The sequence below is a fragment of the Labrus bergylta genome, chromosome 2 (genome assembly GCF_963930695.1).
Source record: "Labrus bergylta chromosome 2, fLabBer1.1, whole genome shotgun sequence".
Taxonomy (NCBI): domain Eukaryota; kingdom Metazoa; phylum Chordata; class Actinopteri; order Labriformes; family Labridae; genus Labrus; species Labrus bergylta.
In genome coordinates, this window is record NC_089196.1 from 8,428,726 (window position 1) to 8,455,107 (window position 26,382).

The 26,382-nt window shown below is 39.3% G+C and overlaps 1 protein-coding gene across 1 annotated transcript in view; it reads right to left on the minus strand.

Annotated features, from left to right (window-relative positions):
- Positions 1-20,391: 20,391 nt before the first annotated feature.
- The window catches only part of galnt9 (polypeptide N-acetylgalactosaminyltransferase 9), a 106,597-nt gene continuing 100,606 nt past the window's right edge, over positions 20,392-26,382 (minus strand). The window contains exons 10-11 of the mRNA XM_020631111.3: positions 21,612-21,779; positions 20,392-21,411 (exon numbers count right to left, since the gene is read on the minus strand). Coding sequence (XP_020486767.1) covers positions 21,265-21,411; positions 21,612-21,779 — 315 coding nt within the window. The 3' untranslated portion in view covers positions 20,392-21,264. The remainder of the gene's footprint in view (positions 21,412-21,611; positions 21,780-26,382) is intronic.

Sequence of the window (26,382 nt, forward strand, 5' to 3'; positions counted from 1 at the left end):
ATGTAAATGTCAAGAGTGAAGCTGATTTATTATTTTGAGATATTAAGTGATTACTCTGAGAGATGCAAAAGGTCTCCGTTGTAAGGAAAGGATTACAGAAAGTAAAACCAAGTCAATAATCAGATGTTTTTGGCAGTTCAGTTTATGGATAAAATCTTGGAGTTTAATCATTAGGTTTTTGTGTGTTGATCTTCTACCTTCTTTTTAGCGTTACTTCGATTTCAATTGGCTGATACCAGAAAGCCTTTCACGACTACTGTGATTAAAAGATAAGCATACACTGACATTGACTAACATTGCTGTCTCTGCTAGCACAACACTGTTGATAATTTTTGTTGTCACATGATGATGAAATGGAAACCGGTTCCTCTGGTTATTTTTTGGGATGTTTGTGTTGAATTGGTGCATTGACTGGCATAGTTGCCAATAACAGATGACACAGTCTAGACAGTATTAATACGTATTACCTTGGCTGGTATCGGTCTCGGAACATATTATTTATTTTTGTTAACAGGGATTCTCCAATCCTTTGTTCAGAATTCATCACCAGATCTGTCAATATATGCACTTGCCAAAGCCATTTGCATTGGGTTGTTAGCCTAGTTCTGTTTGTGGTACAAGAAGTCGTGTACCAGCATGCCAGGATCAAGCCATATTGGCTCCCTAGGTGAGATTATGATTTGGCACCCTAACCCACCCCATCACCCCAGCATCAAATTGCCATCTCACAGAAAAGTTAAGAAATTATACTCACTTATGAATAGCAGTTTTTCAGCTATTTGAGTATCAAATTTAATAATTTGCCAGCCATAAGTCAAAACAGAAATCCAATCGTTACCTGACTATGATTTAAAAGACCTGGTTTAAAATGTGTAAAAAGATATGAGGACTCACTGTGCTTTTTATCTGACATCTCCTGATCTCCTGTCTTCAATTTGTGACCTATGTCAACAGTTCATAGTGCGTTGGGGTGAGCAAGGGGTAGAGCGAGAAATATGCAAAGCAGAGAGAGAGGTTAACCAGGTAGTTGTCAGTCTAGCTGTCGGTCTAGATTTAACATTTTATTCCCGGCTTCTTAAACGTGAGGCTTGTGACAGGGCCCCTCATTACTTTTGTCTCTAGGGGACCATTTTTTAACCTATACCTTGAGCCGACACTGTCTACTAGCATTTAAGAGGGCATTTCCTTTATGCCGTGGAAACTAAAATGTGACAAATTTGGCCATAATACAATCCTAGAACCCATCAGCAGCCATCTAATGACAGTTTAGCGTTAATAGATGGCCATAAACAAATATCTGCAGGCAAAGGCAGCTAATAATCCCCTCTTAGATTGATCTATGATTTATCAAGTCTTGCTTCTTGACTTGCTGGTCCAACTGTTAACAATGGTAACACACAGGAAGGGAATTCTTGGTCAGTTATCCTTTATTTCTATCGGCCGGCCACACCAGAGGCCCTGAAAAGTAGACTGTCAGTCCCAGAGGCTACATAAATGAATGAAAAATGACGGCTGAGATACCTTATTCATAAATACATGTGGCTTTTCACACTGTGTGTGAATTACACGTTTTTTGCATTGCGCTTCATTTACACAGAAAGAGGCTGATTTTGCTTAAAAATTAATGCCTACTGATTAATACTATAAATAAGTGCAAACAGCACCCACGCACAGAGATGTTTTTTTCTCTGAAGCCTTTTTAGAGGTGCATTAAACCCTTTGTTCATGCTTTGTGAATTAGACGCAGTCTTCTTGTCTCATTTGCACAGGTTTAGCAGTGCAAAAGCTGTGCAATCCTTTTATAAATTAGGCCCTGAGGGTTTGACAAACTGCATTATGTTGTTGGTTTATAGGTCACCATTTAAAAGCACATTCTCCCCTAAACATCTCCTGATGAAGATGGTCCTTAAGGCAGTAGAAGGGTGGGCATACACGAAGCCAACTAAGGGCAATGTATTTAAAATGCACAGAATGCTCACTGGGAAGCTCTCAGTTTAATAACCTTTTATTTAAAGGTTACATATTATGCAAAGTACAATTTACTATGTGTTTATAACACTGATATTTGACCCTAGCCCCACTACAAACCCCCCCAATTATGAGAAAAGTCCATCCTCTCCGTCTTTTGCTTGAAAATATGTGCTCAAACAGCCTGTTTGGATATTTTCCCTTCCTGACATCACAAAGGGCAGTAACCCCTCCCCCAGGTGGGTGACACTCCCACAGCGAGGAGTTTGTTCTGCCTTATCACGGAAAACAATAGGACATGGAGCAAGAAAGCCTGAGCCACCCCAGCCCTTCCAGAGAGGGGTGTGGTCAAACACAGCTCATTAGCATTTAAAGGTACAGGCACAGAAACAGGCTGTTCTGAGCAGGGCTGAAATAGAGGGCTTTATAGCCATGATCAAATACAGGTTTGGAGTTGATGTTTAACAAGAAACTTTAAAAACATGTTTTGGGGAGCTCTGAGACTTATTTAAACTGGTTGAAAAGGAGACCAGGATAATGTGACCTTTGACATATAAGATAAGCTTCTTATATGTTTAAGACACTAATGGAACTTATCAATTAGGCATACAAGATTTAACAATATTAATTAATGATCCTCTTTAAGTATGATTTTCGTAAATTGTCCGTAAATGGTGCAGATAGTGATCAATGGATAACAGTATTACATCAGTGATACATGGTTAGAAACATAGAAACATGTTTACAAACAAATCATTCACAATACATTTATTTATTTGAAATTAACTGACACATTTTTTCTTACAAATGTGTGTTTAAACAACTTTGGTATTTCTAGAGAAAAATAATAATCTTTGACATTTTTTTGTTACATCAGCCATGCAGGCAGACTACCCACTGTGGAGCTGTGTGATTGTCCCGGGACAATGTGTCCTTGGATTATTCTCCTTCAGAGAGCTCAGGTAATAAATTGGTGTGTTTGAGTCTCTGGCGGTGCTCAGATGGCGATACACTTCCCATTGATGATAATCATCTGCAGCAGAGCCCAGCAACAGCGATTAATTGGTGATTGTCTATCAGAGAGGTAGCAAGTGATGTGTTTTTACCCCACTGTTCCAGATTACAGAGATTCACCGGCTGATTGCAAAGGTTATCTGGGAGGAAGATAAAAGCTCTTCTTTCTTCTGGAAACAACCTTAGACAGACCACCTCTAAATTTGTGATACTGCCATTTTAAATGTATCTCCAAAGACTGAGGCAGAGTTTGTTTTTGACTTTGCACTGAATGTCCTTCTCTGCAGAGGTAAGGACCGGTGTTGTCTCCTGTGTTTGTTGTGCAAATGTCCCCTTTAGGAACTGCATCAAGGGCATCAGCGGCTGCCTGCGTTTGAGCAGACACGGCTGATTATTTAGACAGATAAAAGGACGCTCATTTGTATTCAGAGGTGAGTAAAGAAGGAGAAGTTAGTACATCACGCCCTGGTTGACCGATTCTTGGAAATGAAAGTAACCTACAGGTCAAATCAATACGGTGTCTCTGATAATACTGTAAGTGGCAAACCAAGGCCATTTATATTTCTAATATAATTTACCAGCTCAACAATATAACGGGCGTCCACAGTAAAGAAGCTACAGAGCACACAAACACTGATCCCGTATGCTCTTCTCTGAATTAGATAAAGAAAAACAATGTGGATAAAAACCTGTACGCATGAATATTCTGATACATATTCCACATTCACTTCTGAGATGAGTCACATCTGTTGAGAATTGTTCTCTAAGCTTCCATTTCCATTTCCTCCGCTGACAATCTCTGATTGGCATTTAAACAAATCTTGAAGAATCCCGGAGAGGATTGGCATTTGCGCTGCTATTTTCTTCCTCCCTCCTCTGCAATTTGGGATGACATGCCGTCCCTGCTGTCAGTGAACTCAACACCTCCACAGCTTACCTTCCACATAATAGAAACAGACCTGTAATAAAAGTCAAAGCATTCAACATTCAACATTTCTCTTCAGTATATAGGACGTCTGTTCTATCGATTCTATTAATAACTTAATGTTACATGTTCATACTGATACACGTTGGGCCTTATTCAGCTGTGAGTCTCAGCTGGTAGAACACTGAGTATATGTTCTATGTAATATTTACGATGTTCAACAAAGATTCTTCAAAATATTTGTGTTGTGCTGCAGAAAATTGCTAGAAAAGACTGGTTGTACTGAAAGAGGGAGATGCAGAAAAAGAGAGATGGAACAGCAATGAATGAAATAGTTGAGGGCCTATAGCTACAATCCCAGTAATAATGGTAAAAGTATCTGTATTATTAGCAGTATGGTAGTAGACTGATCATATACTATTAACATTATAGCAGATAATGAAATGGGGAGGATTAATAATGAAAGTTGAAGTTGAGAGACTAAGATATATAAAACAAAACAAAAAGTGCAAAGATTTAAGACAACATCTAATTCAAGTGTAACAATTATAAAGAGAGGAACTGGCTTGCAGAGGCAGAAAACTGGAGCAGAACCAGACTCATGTTGAACAGCCGTCTGCTGAAACGACACTGGGTTTGAGAGGGAGATGCAGAAAGAGGTTGTTATAGTGTAAATGATCCTGACAGGGATTAGTCAGACACTGTTGCGTAGGCTAGCAAAGGGGTCTTGTCTTACTTCAGAAATCAATAGCATGACTCGATTTTTTATTTATTTAATGGTTTTAAAATGATGATATTTTTTCAATAAAGAAAGAGTCTGTTGGGATCTAAATATAGAGCTGGGTTCAGACACTTATTAGCATTCTTAAGAGCTAAGCATATAGTAATTAGTCACATTAAACTGAACAACTGAACCACTGATGGTGAAATTAAACTAGTGCTCCACATGAATCAATGCAGCACCTGATTGCATTTTTTCATCTCGTCCTAGCTGCTGGAGACTGCTGACATTTTCTTTTTCATTCACCATTCACCATTTCCCAACTCTTTCGTTCTCTTTCCCACATTTTTTTAAGTGTAACCTTGTAAGTGTAACCATGTGCCATCTTCAGTTTGGAGATATCTCTATCATAGCGCACAGCTTTTACATTTAACCTCTTTTCTACTCTTTTTACTTGTCCTTTCTCTTTTTCTTCAGTAAACAGACTTCTTCCTGCATATTGTTGTTTACAGTTACTGGCAGAAAGAGCTATCTGTCTGTTTGGTGCTACGTTTGGGGTTTATCAGATAAATATGAATGGAAAGAGCTGCTTATGAGAAACTGGTGAGAGCTAAACCACCAAAGTAAAGTCCAAGGAGAAACCAAAATGAAGTGAAAGATACAAAAAGTCTCTGTTGAACAGAACCAGTGATCATTCTCTGTAGTTTCATCATGAGGTCCCTTTAATAAAAAAGAACCTGGGATGTGTGAATCTTCAAACAAAGTGTGCTGAAGGTTTTCTTTGGAGGGAACCACAAAAGTTCAAAAAGAGAAAAATCCAAAGCATTCCTCTGGCTAAAAGTAAAAAAAGGATTCTGCACTCAGATGTGCGGGTTGTTACTCAGCTTGTTTTTAACACTCTCCAGCATTTCACCATGAAAGACATTTTAGTTTTTACAGAAGATTAACTTGGTTTTATTTAACATGAACTTTTTATCCCTTTTAATTGAGCTTTTAAAATGCTTTTAATGGGAACATTATGCAATTAATTAAAGGGGCAATAAGTAGGATATCTACTGAATAATAATAAAAAAACTTTCAATATCATCAGAAATTAAGGAAACATGCTATGCTGAAGTGCAGGCTTCTCTGTCAACACTGCAGCAGCCATTATTTCATCTTTCTAAATTTAGATTCTGGTCCAAAATAATTGTTTTTACCAGAGAAGGGAGGCGGCTTTAAGGCGTCCTCATGCGGACATTTTGGAAGACCCTTGGTTTGCCAGATATGAGACCAGTTATCACTGCAAACCTACTGTACAGGTGTTGCAGCGTTGGAAGCTGGCAACCAAACTTGTTGTTTTCTCATAAGCTCCAGGGTCAGATATGTGGTCAAACTAGGATAAATATTGGAGATGCTTTTAAAAAATGGAGAGAGGTTAGAACGCAGGAAGGTTTCAGACCAATGCAGAGCTGCTGAACACTAATAATAATAATAATAATGCATTTTATTTTTTGGGCGCCTTTCATGTCACTCAAGGTCACCTTACAGAGAAAGAAAACAGTGAATAAAAACAAGAACACAATCAACTACATAAAAACAAAAACAAAAACAGCAATAGAAAGAAGGGTAATTTGGCTAATTTGCAAGTAGTAGCCAAAATAAGGTACTCAGATTAATTTTGTTCAGAAGTTTAAAGATAGACAACCATGTTTGAGAGCGTGCTTAGTGAGACCCTTTCATCGTAGAATTCATCAGATTTTTAATATCAGACATACAAAGGAAATACCAAATCATATCTCTCCACTTCTTTTCATGCTCCCCGGTCCTCCCACTGTGAGAAACGCAACAGAGAACGTGGGGAGGAGGTATAACCTCAGGTTAAATCAGGTAGAGAGGGACCTTTTTTGGCAGATCTTGGGCTTCATTTTGGGAGAAAAGTACAGGAGAAGTAAGGAATCAAGATGTGTACAGTTCCCATGCCTCTCTAGATGGATGGAAACCCTGTGGACAGGTACAACACTACATGTGCTTGCATCATCTTTGCCTGTGTGGGCTGACTTCTTCACCAGATGTCCACAGAGGGAAATAAAACAATTTTAAGGTGAGGAAACAGAGTTAATAAAAAAGTTTGACTTTTATTGAAATAGAGCAGGATGGCAGAGATCACCTGGTCGGTTGCATCCACTTCATCGGCTGGTGTTTAACTCCTCTCATCCCCTGCACACCTGAATGCATGAACGTCCCATTACCACTCCACTGTACGGGGAGATTGATTCCATTCATCCGTGTTATTAGAGGCCTGGAGGGCGGCCAAAGAAGAGAGAGTACAGTACGGCCAGCAGAGCGACGGTGACAATTCAATTAGCTTCCTCCATCTCTGCACCACCTCTATGCGACCTGCATCAGTACTTTTTGCTGACGATCAACCGGTGTAAAGTGATGGCATCCTTGGGTTGTGCTGCAAACGCTACCCACAGGCTGATTGGCTGAGAGGACTGCAGGTTAATGCGATGCATGCGGGGTCCTTTTCTATTCCACTTTCAGCTCAGAGATTGCTTTCAGCATATTTAATGTAGAAAATCAGCCATGGCTCTTTTTCAGAATACACAAAAGCTTGTTTAAATTACAGCTCTGGCCTCTATTCTCTCCGAATAAGACTTGTGTGCACCATCAATGAATATAATCATTTCTCCAGCAGCTGCAGTGCTCCGAGAATAACTTGTAATTTTATTTCTCCATTTGTCTGTTATGAGATTAACTATAGCGGCTTATTTCTTCTGAATATTGTAAAGCAGCTCGCTGTTTGCTGTTTTCAGGTGGGATCACTGACCGTGGCTCAGCGGTGTATTGGCAGTAACCTACTTTAACTCTCACTATCTTTATATATAGAGAAACAGTTTAAGCTTTAAGATGTTGGAAGGTGTAGAACTCTCTTTCGCTGTGAGTATTGAACAGTGATTATTCTTGAATTGCTGTTATTTTCACAAAAATCCCTTTACTCCATCACTTAGCCAGGTTTGCATTGATATTATCCACCTAATAAAATAAACTTAAATAGGAGCTTGATATCAATAATAAGTTTTATGGCCACTGTTGACCTAGAACGAAGGTTATTTTTTCATTTAGTTTTGTTTATCACATCATACTCAAAGTCAGTCCACACTGTGTTGCGGGATTAGGAATGAATAAACAAACAAATTAAATGTACTTTGTAAAACTTCACATAGATGTTTGAAAAGAATTGAGCGGAGTTAACACAACTAGCTGGCTTACTATAGAATTTGTACATTAAAATATCTAAATTAATTAAAATTGATTTAACCTATGTTATATATTTTTTTTGTTGAGTACTTACAATAACTAAAATAGTTCTAACAGTTATGTAATCCAGAGAAATCCGTAAATGTATTGTTGTAATGGGACTTGTCTTGTCCTGGTCGCTGCCATGACAGAGCCGTCGGGACAGACACGTTTATTGTTGCCATGGAAACACTGGATGTTACGTCAAGGAATACCTTGTCAGGAATACCATAAGGAAACAGTAATTGCTGAAAAAGAAATAAAAGGAGGGGGGGCTTCTGTCAAAAGCATGATCATATTCAATTTAATCCTCGACTTTGGAACAACTAGAAGGGCCCCATCTGAGGCTCTAAGGCTGCAGGCCAGCTCACAAAGTGTCAATAGACCTGCTTTGTAGCTTAGAACCAGACATAACTGGAAGCAAATGAAGGGAAGCCAGAATTAGGGTGATGTGTTATGGTCTGTTGAAACCAGTAAAAAGGCTCGCTGCAGTATTCTGGACTAATTTGAAGTGAGGGAGTGTTTTCAGGAAAGGAGTGAGTTACAACAATGTACGAGTCTGGAGAAGATGAGTGAGACCAGTATATATATATATATATATATATATATATATATATATATATATATATCTATCTATCTATCTATCTATCTATCTATCTATCTATCTCTCTATACATATATGCTCCTTGCAGGTTCACCTGCAAAGATGGCAGGACTTAGAGGTTATTTGATTGGTTTACATTTGGACGAAATGTATACCAATCAAATGGTTTACAGAGCTTGACAGCCATCAGATGGAAAAAAAGGCTGCAGTGGAGTCAACATAAGCCATATGAAATAAGATGCCCCTGAGGTGTATAAAGAACACAAATTCACATGGCAGCAAAAAATGAGCTTGGGAGGAGATACCAATGTGGGAGCCAGTTCTGTAGAGGCAAAGAGCCAAACAAGTCGACAGTGAGCAGCAGGGACAGTTGGGCTGAGGGGGGTCGGTCTACCAGCCGGTGCTTGACATCTACAGAGGACATTGCTGCCTGTGTGAAGCCCATCGCCATGCTTCTATTTTGGATCACAGTCACATGTGTGTACTCTTGAGTTAGAACGACATGTTTGCTTTCCCTGTTTTCTGCTTGAGGGAATTACATCAAAGTCAAATTGGTCAACATCCAGAGCAAGTCTTAGCCTTTGAAAGGATCTGTTTGGTGCACATTACTCAGTTAAACCACCGAAAATGCACAGAACACTCTGCCCCTTACTACGCGTCGCTCAGAGGTTTTTTCGGCAAGTGACATTAACACCATGCAGTCCAAATAATCCTTGACACTGAAATCTGACTCAGTTCCTTGATCATTGCTGACTCCTGCTGTGCTTTTCCTCCCACAGCAGTGCAGAGTTCACATCAAAAATCCTGCATTAAACAAGAATGTACCATATATACTGTACATGACATCAAGCTATTCTGAGCTTGTCTACATTTACAAAAAGAATTTCAACTTTGATCAATTTGCAGCAGAGAGAACTCACAGCTTAAAAACTCAATTTCCCGTAGTTTAAACAGGCTTAATTTAGCTTTAAACAGGCTTAATTTAGCTTTAATTCATTGGCTGCTGCAATGTTTAAGCCACTTTTTGTAAGGCCACTGTGTTAATGTGTGGAGTATGTATTGTATGACACACTTTATAACAGATCTCTGGTGGTATTAAGAGGCAGAAAGGGTTCAGGGACCGAGGGAACGTTGCAATGGCAACTAAACTCAAATGTTGCTGTGGGTACTGCGTCCCCCCATCAAGTCTTTGTGCTGTTTTGGGGGAATAGTTTAAATCATCACTGTCTACCATGTGGAAAGAACACAGGGTTGTAGGCACAGCAAAAAGACTGGGCTGACCTTGATGGAGCTCATTAGCATAAAGCAGCCCTTTGGCTCCTTTGTGCTGGTGCTGCTGGTGTGTGTATAATAGTGTGTGAGCGAGTTCAAATGTAGTCAGCTCTGCAGGCTGCTTTCATAACCTTGTAGTATAAAAGCCATACAAATTGAAGGAGGATAATATTGCTTTCCTTTTCACTGCTAACTGTTTACTGTTCTAAAATGGAAAGTATTACACATCATATATTATGGGATTGCTGTAATCACATAAGGTCAAAAAAAAAAAGGTCAACATATGAGCATTAAAAGTAAACATTATCAAAGGATTTGATATTTTATCGGAATAGTGAAAGAAATAATTGATCTGAATCAGCTTTTATAAATTCTGTTGGATTAACTCACAGCATATTATGTTTGTTAGGCAGACAAATTCAACAGTGGTTAGACACTATGCTGATTTTGGTATTTAAAGTAGTTTTTATTGATTATTTTATCAGCCACTTGACGAACGCGCCGCGGTCCTTTAGCACCGCACACTTTGTACTTAGCTTCCACTCTAGTCAATCATTGTGTTCACACAGGGCGCGCTGCGGTCCCTCTCCGGAGCGTGCCACCAACAGCACTACGCTCTGCTCTGTTTCAAATATGCAGCAAGTCTATTTTCGCCGGAGTACGCTGCAGGCACACATCAAGCTGGACAGAATATGACAGCCCGGACAGGAAGTCAGACAAGGAAACGCACAGAGCATCCAATTTCAAAATAAAACACAATATACGGACTCGCGATAGTATTTTTCATCACTTTATCAACATTACGTCAAAACAGGGACCGAATTAACAACAATGCATCCTCAGAAAGACAAAGCAACATGTTGGCCCTTTCCGAATTGTCACAGTTCAGTAGGCAGTTCGTACTTTTGAGTAAAGTTTCAGTATACTGAACTTTCGTGGTCATTCAGTATGCATTTTTTGGGTCCACCTCAGTATACAGAACATTTCAGTATGAATACTAACTTCCGGGTTTCATACAGTATGGATCAGATGCGTGCTGTCAGGAAATGAATTGTATTTTACCACCCACAATGCTGTGCGAAATTAAACTTAAATCATCACTTCACGTCCGCCTCCAAATCAAAACAAACAAGCATGGATTAATTAAATCAATTTTTAATCTAGAGTTAAAGTCCTGACTGAAATCACTACTTTTAATTAACAACAGAAAATATAACAAATGTCTGCATTATTATAAAACCTTTTCCTTCTGTTTAAATAATGATTTAAGTATTTAAATGTGTCTTTATTGGTTTATTTTACTTTATATTCTGTTTATTACTGTCTTTCACTTGTACTTTTCTTTATGGAGGCTATTGTACGTTATTTAGTTATTTAATCTGCCTTTTACTTGATTTACATTGTGATATTGTTTTTTGTTTACCTGACTGTATATGCACATTACTCTTCTTGAACAAAGCTAAACCAAAAAAAAAAAAAAAAAAAAAAAAACTGGTGGATGCGGCCGGTTCGCAAATGACGTCATTTCCTTACTGAATGAATCAAAGGAAGTAGGAACAAATATCTGCCTGTTGTGCTCGCCTACTGAATAGTAGATATTAAACAGTATACAGCACGGATAATAGGGACTGCCCACTGCCTACTGACAGATTGAGTAGGTACTTCGCAATTCGGATACAGCCGTTGTTTGCATGTTTTTCTCTTTATTCCCATGGGATCTTGTAGTTCCCCTGTGATGTGTCATGGGTGCGCTCGGCTGCGCTGACGTCCCAGAAACGGATCCAGTGTGAATGGGCGCGAGCCGTCCGACGGAGCAAAACCGTCGCGCTGACGGACCGCGGCGCGCACGGAGTATGTGTGAATTGGGGGTTACTCCTCATTTCCGAATTTTTGTATATTTTGACCGGATTTTGAATGGGGAGAGAACAGTGTTTGTTTTTGTATTGATGGAAAAAGGCTCTCTCTTGCTAACAGAAACATTACAAAGTAGAGATGTTGGCTATGAAACTAAAACTATTGGGTCAAAGATGTTAAAAGAAATCAACATAGAATTTAGCACTACTAAATGAATGGGGGAAACTCCATTGGGTTATCTTCATTACCAACACACTTCAAACTAAACTTTATTATTACTTTTAATAAGAATTGACATGTTATTGCACCGTTATATTCACTATCCATGTTCAGAAAGCTAATCTTGTTTTGATACCATCCAACACCTGTCTTACGTTCTTCCAAGAGATGTTTAGACATTTGCTTTATCAGGTTGCAGTCTATTTACAATCTACAAATGTATAATGTACAAGCTCTGGGTCAGTTCAAGTTTTCTCATGATTAGTACCGATGTCTTACAGAGTGAAAATAAGAACCAGTATAATACCTTGGTGTTTAAGTTTTCATCAGTGAGGAGTTACTGATCATGATACTTATTAATGATTTGGCCAGATGCCTCAAGCTTCCTAGCATGAATTTGTTGGGGAATAAAAACTCCCCATGTATCAGACTTGTGTGCCAGAGAACCTGTGAAGGAGAAGACAACTCCTCCTGATCCATTAAAGAACTTATCTTTTGCTACATTTAAAGTCCTTTTAAAAGTTGAGGGTGAATTCATATTTTCAGAACAGCACTTCTACAAGCCACGAAGGCCTTAAATGTATTTGATAACTGTCCCCACAGACAACTTGTTGTACCCATATTTTATTAAATATAAGCTCTCTAAACAGATCAAACCTGTTTTTCTATTCCGTTTGCCAAATCAAGGCCTGAAGGCAAATACAAACTTTATTTGTTTACAGCAGTTATTTTGAACCCTGGAGCAGTCTGTTGCCCAGTTGGGTTTATATGAGCGTCAGGGACGACTCAGACTCCTTCTTGAAAAGTCTGGGGTTTTTTTCAGTAAGGTTTCCAATTCCTCCTGGGGCTTTGTCTGCAGAGACAATCTGATCAGACTAGCAACAGAAAGTACCATCAATATATTAAAGTCATACAAGTACATCCTTAAAGCCACAGGAAATAGAACCCAACCAAAAGTGAACATATACCAGGTGTGATATGGAGCACATCCAATAAAAATCACATCTCATATCTTCCAAGGTTTTATTATGTGCTATAAGTATCCCATGGAAATAGTCTATTATTTATTGCATGGCTTGAATTTTCAAACATACTAGTATTCACACACATACCCTCACATACCACCTCTGCGCTGTCTATACGGTTCTGTCTTAGAGGCAGAGTAACGCTGGGCCTAATTGTGTCTCAGAGCTACAGTGCAGCTCTTCTCTGGAGATCTCATTATATGATCCACAAGCTGTTCAGGCACGTAACCGCTATCTTCACTCTCTCATCCCATCAGCTTGAACATCATAGCTGCCTGAAATCTCCAACACCCCCCGTTGCAGTATTGACAGGGTGGAACAATTATTGTTGATTAGGAAATTGCACCGTGCACCTAAAGAGAAAGGCATAGAGAAAAACAGATAAACTGCTCTGCGAGATGTTTGATCTCGCCGTTAGCCGTCAGTACTGAGCGCCTAGTTAAAAAGCTCTGATCCATGCAGTAAGAGCAGCGTGGGTTTCAGAGTCTTCACAAATGTTTGTCTGTTTGACAGCAGAGAGGCCTGATGAGGTGCCCAAAGCAGGACTATTTTCAGGTGCCAAGTTCTCAGATTGTTTCCCTCCTTCACCCCTCATGATTTCCTCTTCCACAGGTTCATCTGCTGCTCATTTTGAATGAATCATTTATTATATGCAAGAACTATCAAGTGAGCACACGCCACAAATACCTCATCACATTTTTTCTCAGTGTCTTAATCTGTTATGAGCCGTTGCTTTGTTTGGCCTCTGAGAATTTAATGTTGTGGACATAAAAAGTAAATGTCACTAATTATTAATCAAAGTTGGTTTTCGCCTTGTCAGCATTCAACTTTAATAGCGTCATTATCATCACTTGTGTAATTGACAAATTAAAATCAGCCTAAACTTTGACAACCTTTTAATGATGCAGGTTAAAAGTTTTATCTGTGTTGTAAAACAGCAGAAAACTTTGCACTGAAGTGGCATATTTCCAAATAGCAATAACAGTAACAGTTCAAGCATAGATGTTGAATAAGAATGGTTTCAGGAAACAAGCTGTTTGCTCCTTTTCCAAGAGTAATGACATTAAAATGATTTCGTAAAGGTATCATGTGATGATATGTGTGTCTGTTATTTGAGGGTTTAGAATTCATTTCCCGCTTTATTTTGTATTGTTCTCTCATGTTGCTTTCATCCAGTGGCGGCGACAGGGTAGGGCTTGGTTGGGCTATAGCCAACCAAGAATTATGTTAGCCCCACCTTAGCACCACCATTAACCAACAACCAAGAAAAATATCAATCAAAACAAGCCAACCCGTTCCACTGTCATCTACTTTTGAACGCTATACCGCTGACAGTGTCCAATAGTGCCTCCACATCCCAACAAGTCTGATTAGGGTGCAGTGATGTGGAGTAGCCTATTACAGCATCGAACCTAACACTGATCTGAGTTCAATAGGAGACCTGTCCTTCAGAATCTGCATTGAGCAGAGATCAGTGGCTAACTATCTGAAAGCCAAAATAGTTCATAGTTCATTGTTCGGGAAATTGTAAGGAGATAGCCTACTGAGTGATTTATTGTCAAACGTCCTCAGAAGCTACCGCTGGTGACTGAGGTCACAAGCCCCGTTCAGTCTAGTGCTACAGGTGATATTATGCTGGCCATCAACAAACAGGACAAAGGCTTTGGATGTAGCCTACACCACATATTTGATTTGTTTGCCTCCAACCACAAAAACCGTCGGATTGTGCTCCTTTGAAACCATCAATGGTGAGTTAATTTTTAATAATATTGGGATTTGGGAACTGTGCAGACGTTTTATTCTCTCGCTGGCTCTCTCCCCCTCCTTCCCTCTATGTGCGCGCGCATGTGCGTGTGTGTGAGTAAAGACTGTGACACAATGACGTAGCGGTAACAAGTTTTAAAAACCCTGGCTATTGTGTAAAACTCAGACTGTAGTGTCATGAATATCTGCTTCCAAAGTAATTTTAAAAAAACAGTCAGTGTGTATTTTTCTAGTTGTTGAGAGGGGGTTGGCTATTGTATATTTAGCCTGTTTATATTAAAATTCCGACATCGACTTATACCACTGTATGGATTAGCCCAACCGTAACTCAACCAAAAAAATACCCTGGCGCCGCCACTGCTTTCATCTCTGTGCAAATCTCTGGTATAACTTTCCAGTGTTTCTTGTCTTGCTTCCTCCCTTTCTGTGGTTTCCCTCCATTTTTGATTGCCCTGATTGTCTACACCTGTGTCGTTAGTTTTACCTGTGTTTGTTATTTATTGATGATTCTGTGGAGGCAACTATACGTACAGTATGTGCAGCACTTGAGTCCTTGTGTTGTGTTGTGTTGTATTGTTTGAGTGCAGTTCCCTAGTCTTACTTTTATGTCAAAATATATCTAACATCTTTCTAGTGTCAAAGGTTTTCCTGATTTAGAATGCACAGCAGCAGAATTATTTCAGACGAGGACACAAGTGGGCAGTCAGTTTTTTGCCCAAGGACACAAGTACGCATGTGGATTAGATCTGAGATCATGGTGTCACATGACTTCAACACCAAGCTCTCTTTTAACTCTGCATCCTGCACAGGCTAAGCCACGCTGGCTGTCATTTTTATAACTCAGTGTTATACTTTATTTGAGTGTCCTTTTATATTCCCATTTTGGATCTGTGTTTATGGCACACTATAAAACAGGCCCGAATATGACGTGAGGAAATGTTTCCTGTTAGAATGGGAGTGGACAATTGTCGCCTGAGATACTATTAAAAAAAACTGTGAAATGAAATAATCATTTTATCTGGAGAAAGGCTCATAAACATTATGACATTAATCCATGCAGAAATGACCTCCTCACAGCCCTCATAAAGTGGACACTCGAAAATATGTGAGTTTTTTCCCCTAATAATTCCTGTTGATGGATTTGACAAGAAGGAGCCAAAAGGTCATTTTGATTCTATTAGGTTGAATATGAGAGTCGATTTTTTTCCTCCTTTTGTCTGCATTGCACATAATGAAACTAATTATTTATATGATGTACATGCTTTTATATCTTACACCATAAACAGAGATCTCTTTGTTTTTACTCAGACTCTGCTCATTAAAACTTTGGGGCACTTTTTTACTTTTTATCTAGCTCTTTGTCAAGATCTCTGCGCTCTCCAAACACAACAGTAATTGCCGTCAGTTTCTCTGCAGATAAATAAACCTGGGTTTTCTCTCCCGGCTCCCTCACCGCACATGAATATATGTACAAACAGAATCCATTCCTCTGGGTCCAGGGTATTAGCATCAGTTTGGCTTTACAATGGAAATGCTGCCTTTTGCAACACTTCAATCAGACACTGTTGAAAGCAAAGCCACAAACCCCTGCAACCTCCCCCCCCCCCACACACACACACACTCCCCACTCCAACCCCCTGGCTCGGCCCGCAGCTGTCTGAATAATGAAGTCACCTGTTCCTCTTGGCTGCAGCCCAGGCATAAAAACAGTATCACAATGAGAATGAATGAGGCTCCCCTGTTTGTGAGAGGGATGTGGTGTCCTTGTCTATGCAACCTGCCTCTAGCTCCCTGTCACACACATCTCACCATCCCCACCCACCTTCCTCCACCAGCCCATCACTCACTGTCACTGTGTCATCCAGTCTGAGGGAAAATGAAACCCGTGATGCAGACTAACCTTTCCCTTCACCTGCTGTGTCGGGCTCAGGGACTATTGTCTGCTGCTAAAGCAGGCAGCTCTTACACACACATGCACACCTACACTATACATGTGATGTGCACTAACCTTTATCCCCGTCCTTAATCCATAACCCTAACTTCAAATGATAATTCACCCCAAATGCACTCTTTGGGTATGAAACTGTCACTCATGCTTCGTTTCTTCACACAGAACAGAGGCATGGATTTAGAGACTTATTGGGGCTGTTGTGTATCCAAGAAGATCACAGCCTCTAGGCTCTGCAAACATATAAAGTGCTGAATATAAATCCACAAAGGCTGAGTTTATTTTGCTTCAGCACTTCTACTTATGACAAAAAAATATATATATCTAACAATATATTAAAACAAAAAAGTGAGTACATTTCTTATTCTGGACATTGACATTCACCACTTTAAGCTGATGGGAATTTAAGGTTGTAGGAACTCCATATAGCTAATTGTCCTGTCAAGAGATGCATATACAGTATCCATACTGGTAATGAACAATGAAAGTTTAATTTTCATGGAATTATGAGCATGAGCATGTGCTTATTGAATAAATAAACAGTTTTTATTCCTCTATGAATTCACATCTGCATGCATATTTGCCTTCTCAGACATGGCCCTGGATACATGGACCATGCATTCATAGAATTGATTAACCATTTTTTAGCCAGCTTGCTTCCAGATTGGCTATTGTTCCATTTCACATGACAATCCACAGAGTCTGTGCTCTCGATTTGACATGCTTAATATTTATGATTTCAAATCGGAGAGACCCTGATTGTCTTCCCAACACATCGTGGAAAGTAAAATCACACAAACAATGTGTTTCGCCCACGTGATGAAGCCATGCAGGCCGAACGTGTTGTTTGTTCTAGGATGTAAACAAAGAAAAAGAAGAAGGAATTCAGTCTTCTCTGTGAATCTTCTCATTTGCTCTCAAGATGTATGTCAAGCTGTTTCATGGGTTAAATACTATGGAGCAGGTTGATGGGACTGATATGATGATATTGAGGATGTTGTTGATACTGATGAGAATATTCTTGAGAAATTGTCGATGATGATGACGATACAAAAATTCATTAAAAACAAATTACAAAAACCTGCACATTGCTAGTGCAGTGCCCGTTCAGAATGTGTTTGTTTTTGATGTGTTTGGTGAGAAGGTGGCTCAATGCAGTCAACAGGTTGATATGATGGCTTACATACGGTGGCCGGTAGGGGTCAAATGCTCAGCAACTGATGAAACGACATACATTTAGAAAAACGCGCAGCATATATAGAAACGCTGCACATTCAAAAGAAAATGCAAACTACCACGACAAATGCAAAGACACAAACGCGCTGCAAAAGAAACAAACGTGTTCTCTCTGCGTTTCAGTAACATTGAAATTATCCTGTGTCTTTCAACAATACAACTTCCCTATCTAAACATAACTTTCTGTTCATAGCTGTCTCTCTTACTCTCTCCTGTAAATAAATAGTTCCACAGCGCCCCTACAGGCCTGGAGCACTTCCGTTTAAGGCTGAACTTGCAGCGTTTCTGTGTTTGCTGTGGTTTTCTGGTTGTGTGTGTTTTGACTTAAGTTTCGTTTCTGTACTTGCAGCATGTTTGATGCTTATGCAGTTGTTTTGCCTAGTTGCAGCACGTTTCAGCCTTTGCTTTTGTTGTGGTAGTTTGAATTTGGTTTTGAATGTGCAGCGTTTCTGTATATGCTTGGCGTTTTTCTAAATATATGTTGTTTTATCAGTTGCTGAGTGTTTGACCCCTACCGGCCACCGTACTTACGCCTGGCATTGCTAACGTTAAAGAACAGCTAAGAAAGTGTTAATCACAAAAAATGACATTACATGCCTACAGTACGCTAACCAGCTAACTAAATTGCTCAACCTTGGCCAAGTGATTTCATGTGACTTCAGTTAGCGACGGTTAGCTAATGTGTAATAGTCAAACGGGGACCGTACTTAGTACTAACGATAGCCTCAAATGAGTGTGTCCCATAACATTTCCTTGGGCAAGTCTCCTCCTGTGCGTGTGTTGTTTCCACTCGTCTTGTGTTTATGTTTGATTCCATCGTATTGCGCCACAGCAAAACTATTTAAAATGTTTAAGCTAAATATGAGCTCATCTTAACTACACAATCAGCACTAGACTTCCTTGGGTCCACAGCATTACACTAAACAAGTCTGAGGTCCATGGGACGAATGGTTGAGTAGAAACTTGACTAACAAACAAACAAACAAACACATAGAGATTCCTGGATTTATAGATAGATACACACATAAGGATTGTTGCACCATACTCACATCTATGGAGTCACTTTTATGTGAAACTGGTTGTAAGAAGTCAATTTGAGCCAAAAATGCTAGAGAGCCAATTTTATTTTACTCTGTCCAGTTCTTGTTATTGTCCATCAAAAGGAGTTCTGCCACAACTTGAAAGTCTAGAAAAGCGTCTTCACGGCAGAAAGAGCAATTTTTAAACTCAATTTTCTAATCATGATCAACAGAAGCTTTGACTTGTACAATATAGTCTCAGCCATCTGCACTCCTCAACCCGTATTGGTAGTATAATCATTTCCTGGTTCGAGTTTTTTTCCTGACATTGGGGTCATGACACATTGCCCTGGAGGTGTGTGTTTGTAAACCTAGTCAGAGGCTCCAATAAGATATAACCTTGTGGGGGCTGAAGTGTTCTGGCTTTAGAGGACACACAGATGATTCATTGCATACGTGAAATGATTAGAGGCAAAGAAGCATGACATGGTGGCAAGAGGAGGCAATCTCTCAGAGTAAACCAGCTGGAAGCCAAATTAAAAGGAGCCTTTGGAACATGCAGGTTGGAAAGCATGAGTTACCACAGGAAAATTGACTTTTTTTCATTTCCTATTGCATCCTAAAATGCTCTGTATGTCTGAGTTTCAGGATAGTGGAGTAAAATAGATTGGACACACAAGGACGCCACGTGTGAAAGCGACAAATGTGTTCAGTGCTCTCAGGTTAGACAGCACTTTTTAGCTTATATTCTGCTGGATGATATCTGTTTTGAAGGGAAATCAAAGTCAGAAGTACTCAGCTCAGTCCTACAAAAGGCAATAGTATTGATGCTTCAAGTATTGTGCCATCTAATTAATTTAATAAATTATGTTCTTTTGGCCTTTAGAGATACCATTCGGTTATTACTGAGGTAAGTAAGCTTGTAGGCTCAACATTAAGAAAACATGATGTATTATTTCACATGTTACCTGCTTGCTTAAAACACACTATGCTATTCAAAGATTGTGAGGCAGGGAGACCAGTGCAGAAATTGCAAAAGTTGTCATTAAACTTAATATAATGGCTGTCAGTAAAAGTAAAGTGTTACATAAAAAGAGAAGACTGTGGGCGTCTTTCAAACGTCTTTGATATTTAAGTTTAAAGAAAAGAAGGTGTCAAAAGAAACTTGAAGTCTTTCTTCCGTAACTGACATATTTTTGGCTTGGCATAAGAAAAACTGAGCAAGTAAAGAAGTGTGTTTCTAGTTGGAAGAGGTGCGAGATTGCAGGTTCATTCTGCAGACCTGTTAGTGGGCGGGTTGGAACAGTCACTGCACCCAGGGCCAGGAACCTGAAGGAGGCATGAGCTGGTTGTATGTGCAGGCTAAACAAAAGGCAGGCTATTGCACTGCTGCTGTTATCAAATGAGAGTACAACAGTATAAAAGGAGCTTCTATGCAACTCACAGCCAAGTACACTCAGGAAGCAAAAATTGATAATGAATTCTTTATAATCACAGGAGAGATGCTCAACCCTTGGAAAGAGAAAGGCGAAGAGGTGGCTCATCATAAAAATGATTTTATTATCCTAATGGTTATCAGTGGACGGATATCAATTTTTCACTTTTTACAATATATTACTATTAGACTGATTTATACATTGTTTTATATATTAATAATTCTCAAATAATTTTGTACATGCTTCTGGGACTGACATTCCCTGGTCAGATTAAGCAGAAAAATGTGATAAAAAGGCACATGATTGCTCGTGTCCACAGTGAGCAATACAGTCCAAAGAAACAAAGAACTGTAGGTTGGTGTGAGTGCAGGTGAAGTGCCTCCCGGTCACAAGGAGGGCAGCCCTCTCTGAAGCTTATTACAAGCCTAACCTGGGCTGCACTGTATGTCCAAAGCAATTCACCAAGTCACAGCCCAAAAGAATCACTCTGATGTTGCAATTGACAGCTATGATAACTTTTCATTTGCTCAGGATCACTTGGAAAAATGAAGCAAACAGTCTCTCTCTCGCACACTCTCCGTCATCTTTAAAGATCGGAGAGTTTTACAGTCGAAACAAAAGAATTACAAGGATCTGGAACCGCCTTCAGGGGCTGCACTCAGTTTTCTTCTTTCTCTGTTTTATACATGTAGCTGAACGTCAGAAATGTTGGCCATTTCATACAGAGCAGCTTGCCTTAAAAGTCTCTGTGAACACACAGCACAGTTGAACGTATGAATTGATCATATTCCTCTTTAAGACTCAGAGTTAGAAAGCTCTGTGGCCTGAGGGGGAGCTCAGTGTGCGCCGCAGTCTGTGTTGTGAAATACCACACACTTGCACCACCGCTCCACGCTCCTCTCTGAACGGTCCACAGTTTGAGAATCAACTGAGACTTGAATCTCTGCCCAAAACGTCTCAGGGGTTGTTCCCTGGCTTCAGTGCCTTGTGTGCTTAATCCAGTTTCGTATCATCCACTTCTGACCCGAGCATCTCTGGACCACCAGGCGAAGGCCAAAGTTGGCATCTTTGGACATTTCCACCTCCAAGCATCGACCCGTGTCCCTGCTGATGATTGGACCATTCTGAAACAGAAACACATACAGTAAAGTTATGAGCGAATGTGCACAATAACCCGACAAGAACACAAATGGGTGCAACAGTAGAAGCTTATTTCTACAATTACTAACATATTTTAATGTCTGTTTCAAGTAACAGTTACCATCTTGTTTTGTCTTTCATTAAATATGGACCAGAAACAGATCAGATCTTGATTTCTTTTTACCTGTGTGAAATCCCAAAGCCTCTGTGAATTTCTTGAGACAGATTCACATTTTTTCAGTCTGGGAGTTCTTCCTCTGCCATCATCAACCAGGCATTTAGTGTCCGGCAGGAAAGTGGTGGACCCCAGAGGTCCAAGCTGTAGGAGCCCCTCAGTAGAATAGCGGGCAAGCTGCAACACAGAGAAACAAAATGCAAAATGTGTTATACTGATTGATATACCGCAAGTAACTGGCAGCAATAAAACTATAAAATAATCATACACAGGATCACTTTAACACCAGTGGAGAAAACAAGCTGTAAATGTGCTTTAATGGGAAAACTGAAAGTTGTTTTCAGTGATGCTGTTTTGCTGCCCTACAAAGAAAGACAGCACCTTAATGAATGCAAGTGGGAAATAAAATAAATCTCAATGTGTTCTTAAAGCTTCCTTGGTCATTTCTTCAGTTTGTTTAAGAAAATTCCTATTTTTGGTTAATATTGTAAAAATGACGGCCTGATGTTTAACATGTTTGTCTATCTATAAGTGTACACAGTAAAAGCAATGCCATAGGTTTTTTAAGATATCATACTTCCAAATGTGTTACTAAAACAGATTTAATGGTCGAACAATGACCCATATAAGAGCCAAAACCAAGACAGCAGCCACTATATATGTGTCTGATTAGCTAGTTTCTGTTTTCATGTTTAGCTCAGTTTAAAAAAAAAAACTAATACGAATGACTAAAACCACAGTTACTTGGATTTGTGTCAATTATTATATTGATTTAAAAAAATTGAATTTTATCGACATCTGTATTTTTTAAATGAAAGAGCAGTAAGATTCATAAGCTTTAGCTAAGGTTAGCAATGGCTAGTTCACCAGCTAGCTTAAACTGAGTGTTTCTCTGCGCATGTTTAAATAAAAAATAAAAAAGTATAAAAATGTAGCTCTACTTTTTGACCGTATAGTCACTGTGTGCTGTAAACACTCTCAATTTAAAATACAAGACTGTTTTTTCATATCAATGTCATTTTGTAGAATATTTTCACTTACAGCTCTGCACAGATCGCACAGTGAAACGCTCATTAATGCCACAACATTCCCCCCCAGATCAAAACTTGATCCCTCACTGTTTAATCCCACACATGAAAGGCTCTGTCAGATAAGTATCTATTACGCAAGGATACAGTAGAGATAGCTTTTATTATTTATGGGACAGATCCTCTCTGAAAAATGAGATGCCAAAGATAGGGTGGTGTTTAGTATGACAGCCTTGCTTGGGGGGGGGCACATTGCTTTCATGACTGTCCTGAGTCGCACTCACGCACGTACACTCCTGTTAAAGCACAGAGAACTCAGCCTTGTGTCTTGTGTCAGACCTGGAAGAATTAATGTCACAGAAAGTTGGAGATAAATCTATTGATGCGAAAATGTGCTATGTCCTATGTTGTCTGATCTTAAAGAAAATCTAATAGATTATCTGAGGAAGTATCATTTTCTTTTTAAATGGTCAGAAAATCTCTAACCACAGATTTTCTTAGGGGTTGACTCAGAACACTTGATGACTTGAAACACATGAAACTTATGGACAGCATTAAATAATGCAAGTACTAAAGTAAACTGTAGAAATAAAAAGAAACATGCAAATATTGATAAAAAATGTAGTTTTAAGTTCTAAGATTCAGCAGTGTCTAATATTTAAGCATGGACAAATCTCTCCAAGATGATGTGGAGGCATGGATTGAGAAAGCAGGAGGGTTGTGTGAGCATTTCTCTTTGTTAAGAGGGAAAGCAGGTGATTTTTAATGCAATGTTCCACTCTGAAGAGACACTCAGAACAAATGGAAAAATAATGAGGCACCACCTGCTGGGTCAGGTAAGGTTCACCGGGGCTCGTTAGGAAGTTCAGAAGGACGATGGTAACGATATTTTTTTTGTACTAAGATTGTCAGACGCTACCTAAGAGTATTTCAAACTCTACTTAAGACACATAATACTCCTAAATTGTGCTATTTTCTCAAGGTGGCACCCTAAAGGTTGTTGGTACAAGCAGCTTGAGTACGAATTGAATTCTTGTGTTATTTTGGGTCTTTTCAGGGTTATAATGCACTAAGCAGATTTATCCATGGGGTAAACTATGACTGGGCACAAGAAAACCTCTACATAATCTCCTCTAATACCTGTTTACAGCTCAGTCTGGCAGCCCTTTATACACTAATACATTTAAAATGGGACCATAACAAATAATTAACGCAAGGAAATGATTCTGCCAAGCCAATTAACCTGTGCCTCATGAAGCAACATGAGACGCTCCATTGCTTTCCTGGCGTCGTGAAAGTTTTGCAGCCACGGTTTGGAGGTCAAGCTAATCACAAGTTTCATAATTGGCTCAATAATAGTGTAATGTAGTGACAATGTCATTGTGAGATTGAGTGTTTTTACATTGTGTTGGAGTTGTAATCTCCACATTTCTCCCTCTCTGTACCTTTCTCCACCAGGAAGTGGAGTAAATTTATGGTGCAGTTTATTGGAAAGCTAAGACTGTAATGCCTGAGCTCTGGGAGTATAGCACCATCAGCACCATCTCCTTATGGGACTATAATCTAACAAGAGATTGTAAGCACCAAAAAGGAGACTTAAGAGGAGACTTAAGAGGCCTCTTAGAGGCGTATGGAGTGCAGAGAAGGTCCATCAGCACCATGCACACAGTGCGTAACACATTGTTGGCATTCCTCTGAGAGGAAACCAAGGAAGTTTGCTATTTGTTTTGTATGAGCTCTATTTCTCTATTTTTAATTAATTATCTTGTAACTGCAATCCAAGACAAATTTTCTTTTGAGAAAATAAAGTGCATCCTTTTTTATCGTATTCTAGTTCATTTGAGAAAGCAGTAATCAGACTGTTATTGGTATTCATGTAAAAAAATAATTTTACATAATACTTTAAAAAAAAAACATTTCTATTGAACTCTATATAAATGTCTAAAGCTGGAATTCGGGCATAGCTCATGTTTTTGCGTTTGTATCACCCAAAACCTGAAGATCAGAGAGATTTTAACCAGTACTTGCTGTTGCCAGGTTACTAAAGTTGGTTGTCTAACAGCACTTCTGCTCTCCTTGGTAGCCATTCTTTACGGTTTGAAATTTCTCTGTATGCTTAATATTTGCTTTAACTTGCTTTATAGCAAAAGTCCCGTCCCTTCTTGATTTTGATTGGTCGGTGAGGGAGAAGTGACCTTGACGAGAGAGAGTTTGTTCAAGTTAAAGAAATTCAACTGAAAGCACTGTAAGCACAGCAGGAAAAAAACACAGATGCCAAGAGCATTTTTGCAATCACGATGAAGAGCGCTGAAAACGCTGTATTCTGCACTGCTTTGTTTAAAAAAAAAGAAAACAGGAGCTGCCAAGTCAAACCCAGGCCCACAGTGTTAACAGTGTGCATTAATCTGTAAATTAATAGGCATGATTTTATTATCCCACCAGAGTGTACAATGATACACTGCAGTGTTTCCCCTACCATTATATTAGGGGGGAGGCTAAACGCCCCCCTTGAAGGTCAAGTTAAAAAATATGTTTTAAGATTTATTTTTGGGCTTTTTGTGCCACTTTTATAGGGATAGGATAGTGGATAGAGTCGGAAATCAGGGAAAGAAGTCATTTAAGGATACCTTTCTGATAGAAAAGGACAGCTGTCATTAAAAGTAACGCATGAATACCAAGATTCCTTCAAGTGTTTGTGTCGGCGTGTCCCCCCCCCCCCAGGTTTACAGTTCCCCCCGCTGTAAACCTAGGGGAAACACTGCACTGTTGTCCTCTGTGTTTACTTTATTAAATGAAGCCATGAGCTACAAGCTTTGTTATGACGGCTTCTCTGATAAATAATTACACAACACCATGTAACACAAAGTCCCACAAAGTGACTCCACGCACTGACACGACAGACAACATGGAGCTGTTTCTGGAACGAGTGAATGGTAGAAGTTTGTGAATCCGTTACAAAAACATTATGACGAAATTCTATCGTTTTTTACATATCCCTGAAAACACCAATCAGGTCCTACTACAGATTAGGGAAACGGCACAACCAGATTTTCAGACAACTGTATAAAGTGAGAAATGTGATCACAACATATGAACGGATCTGTCAAACTGACTCCAAAGTAAAGATCAATGACATGAAATCAGTATTTCATCTGTTGCAAAATTCAAGATTCCATGATCAACCTCAACCCTCCCCAAAACATCAATAAAGATGCTGTTAAAATATGTAAAGATCAGAAAAAGATCAACCTTCGATCAGATTTTATAACATTATTTACACATTTCCCAGGTTGGTATCTTGTTTATGAATTTTTTATAGCTTACTCTTGTCTTTTTATGAATTGAGATATCCTGAAATAGAGTCCATCAAAGATCTGGTTAGTGAAATGCATCCGATATTATCTATATCTTTGACAAATACACTAAATTAAATCTTGCATTTATTCACTGTTTTAACTGTTTTTGTGGGTGAAATAAAGAGGCACATTCACCCCATCACGAGGGGTTAAAGGGTTTATGGATCTTTTGCTCATCAATGTAAAATTCAAGGAACAGATGCAACATTTACTCGAACAGACTCCTGTGTGTAGTATGAGCAATGATGCAGGCTTTATAGATCCTCCACTGTGCTTTCACTTCATTACACTATCGGACGAAGGTGAGACATTATCCATGATCTAGATTTCCCCGGGGAAAGCCGGCAGAGAAAGATTCATTTTTCAGAAGAACAATACAGATTTATTCTGGCCAAT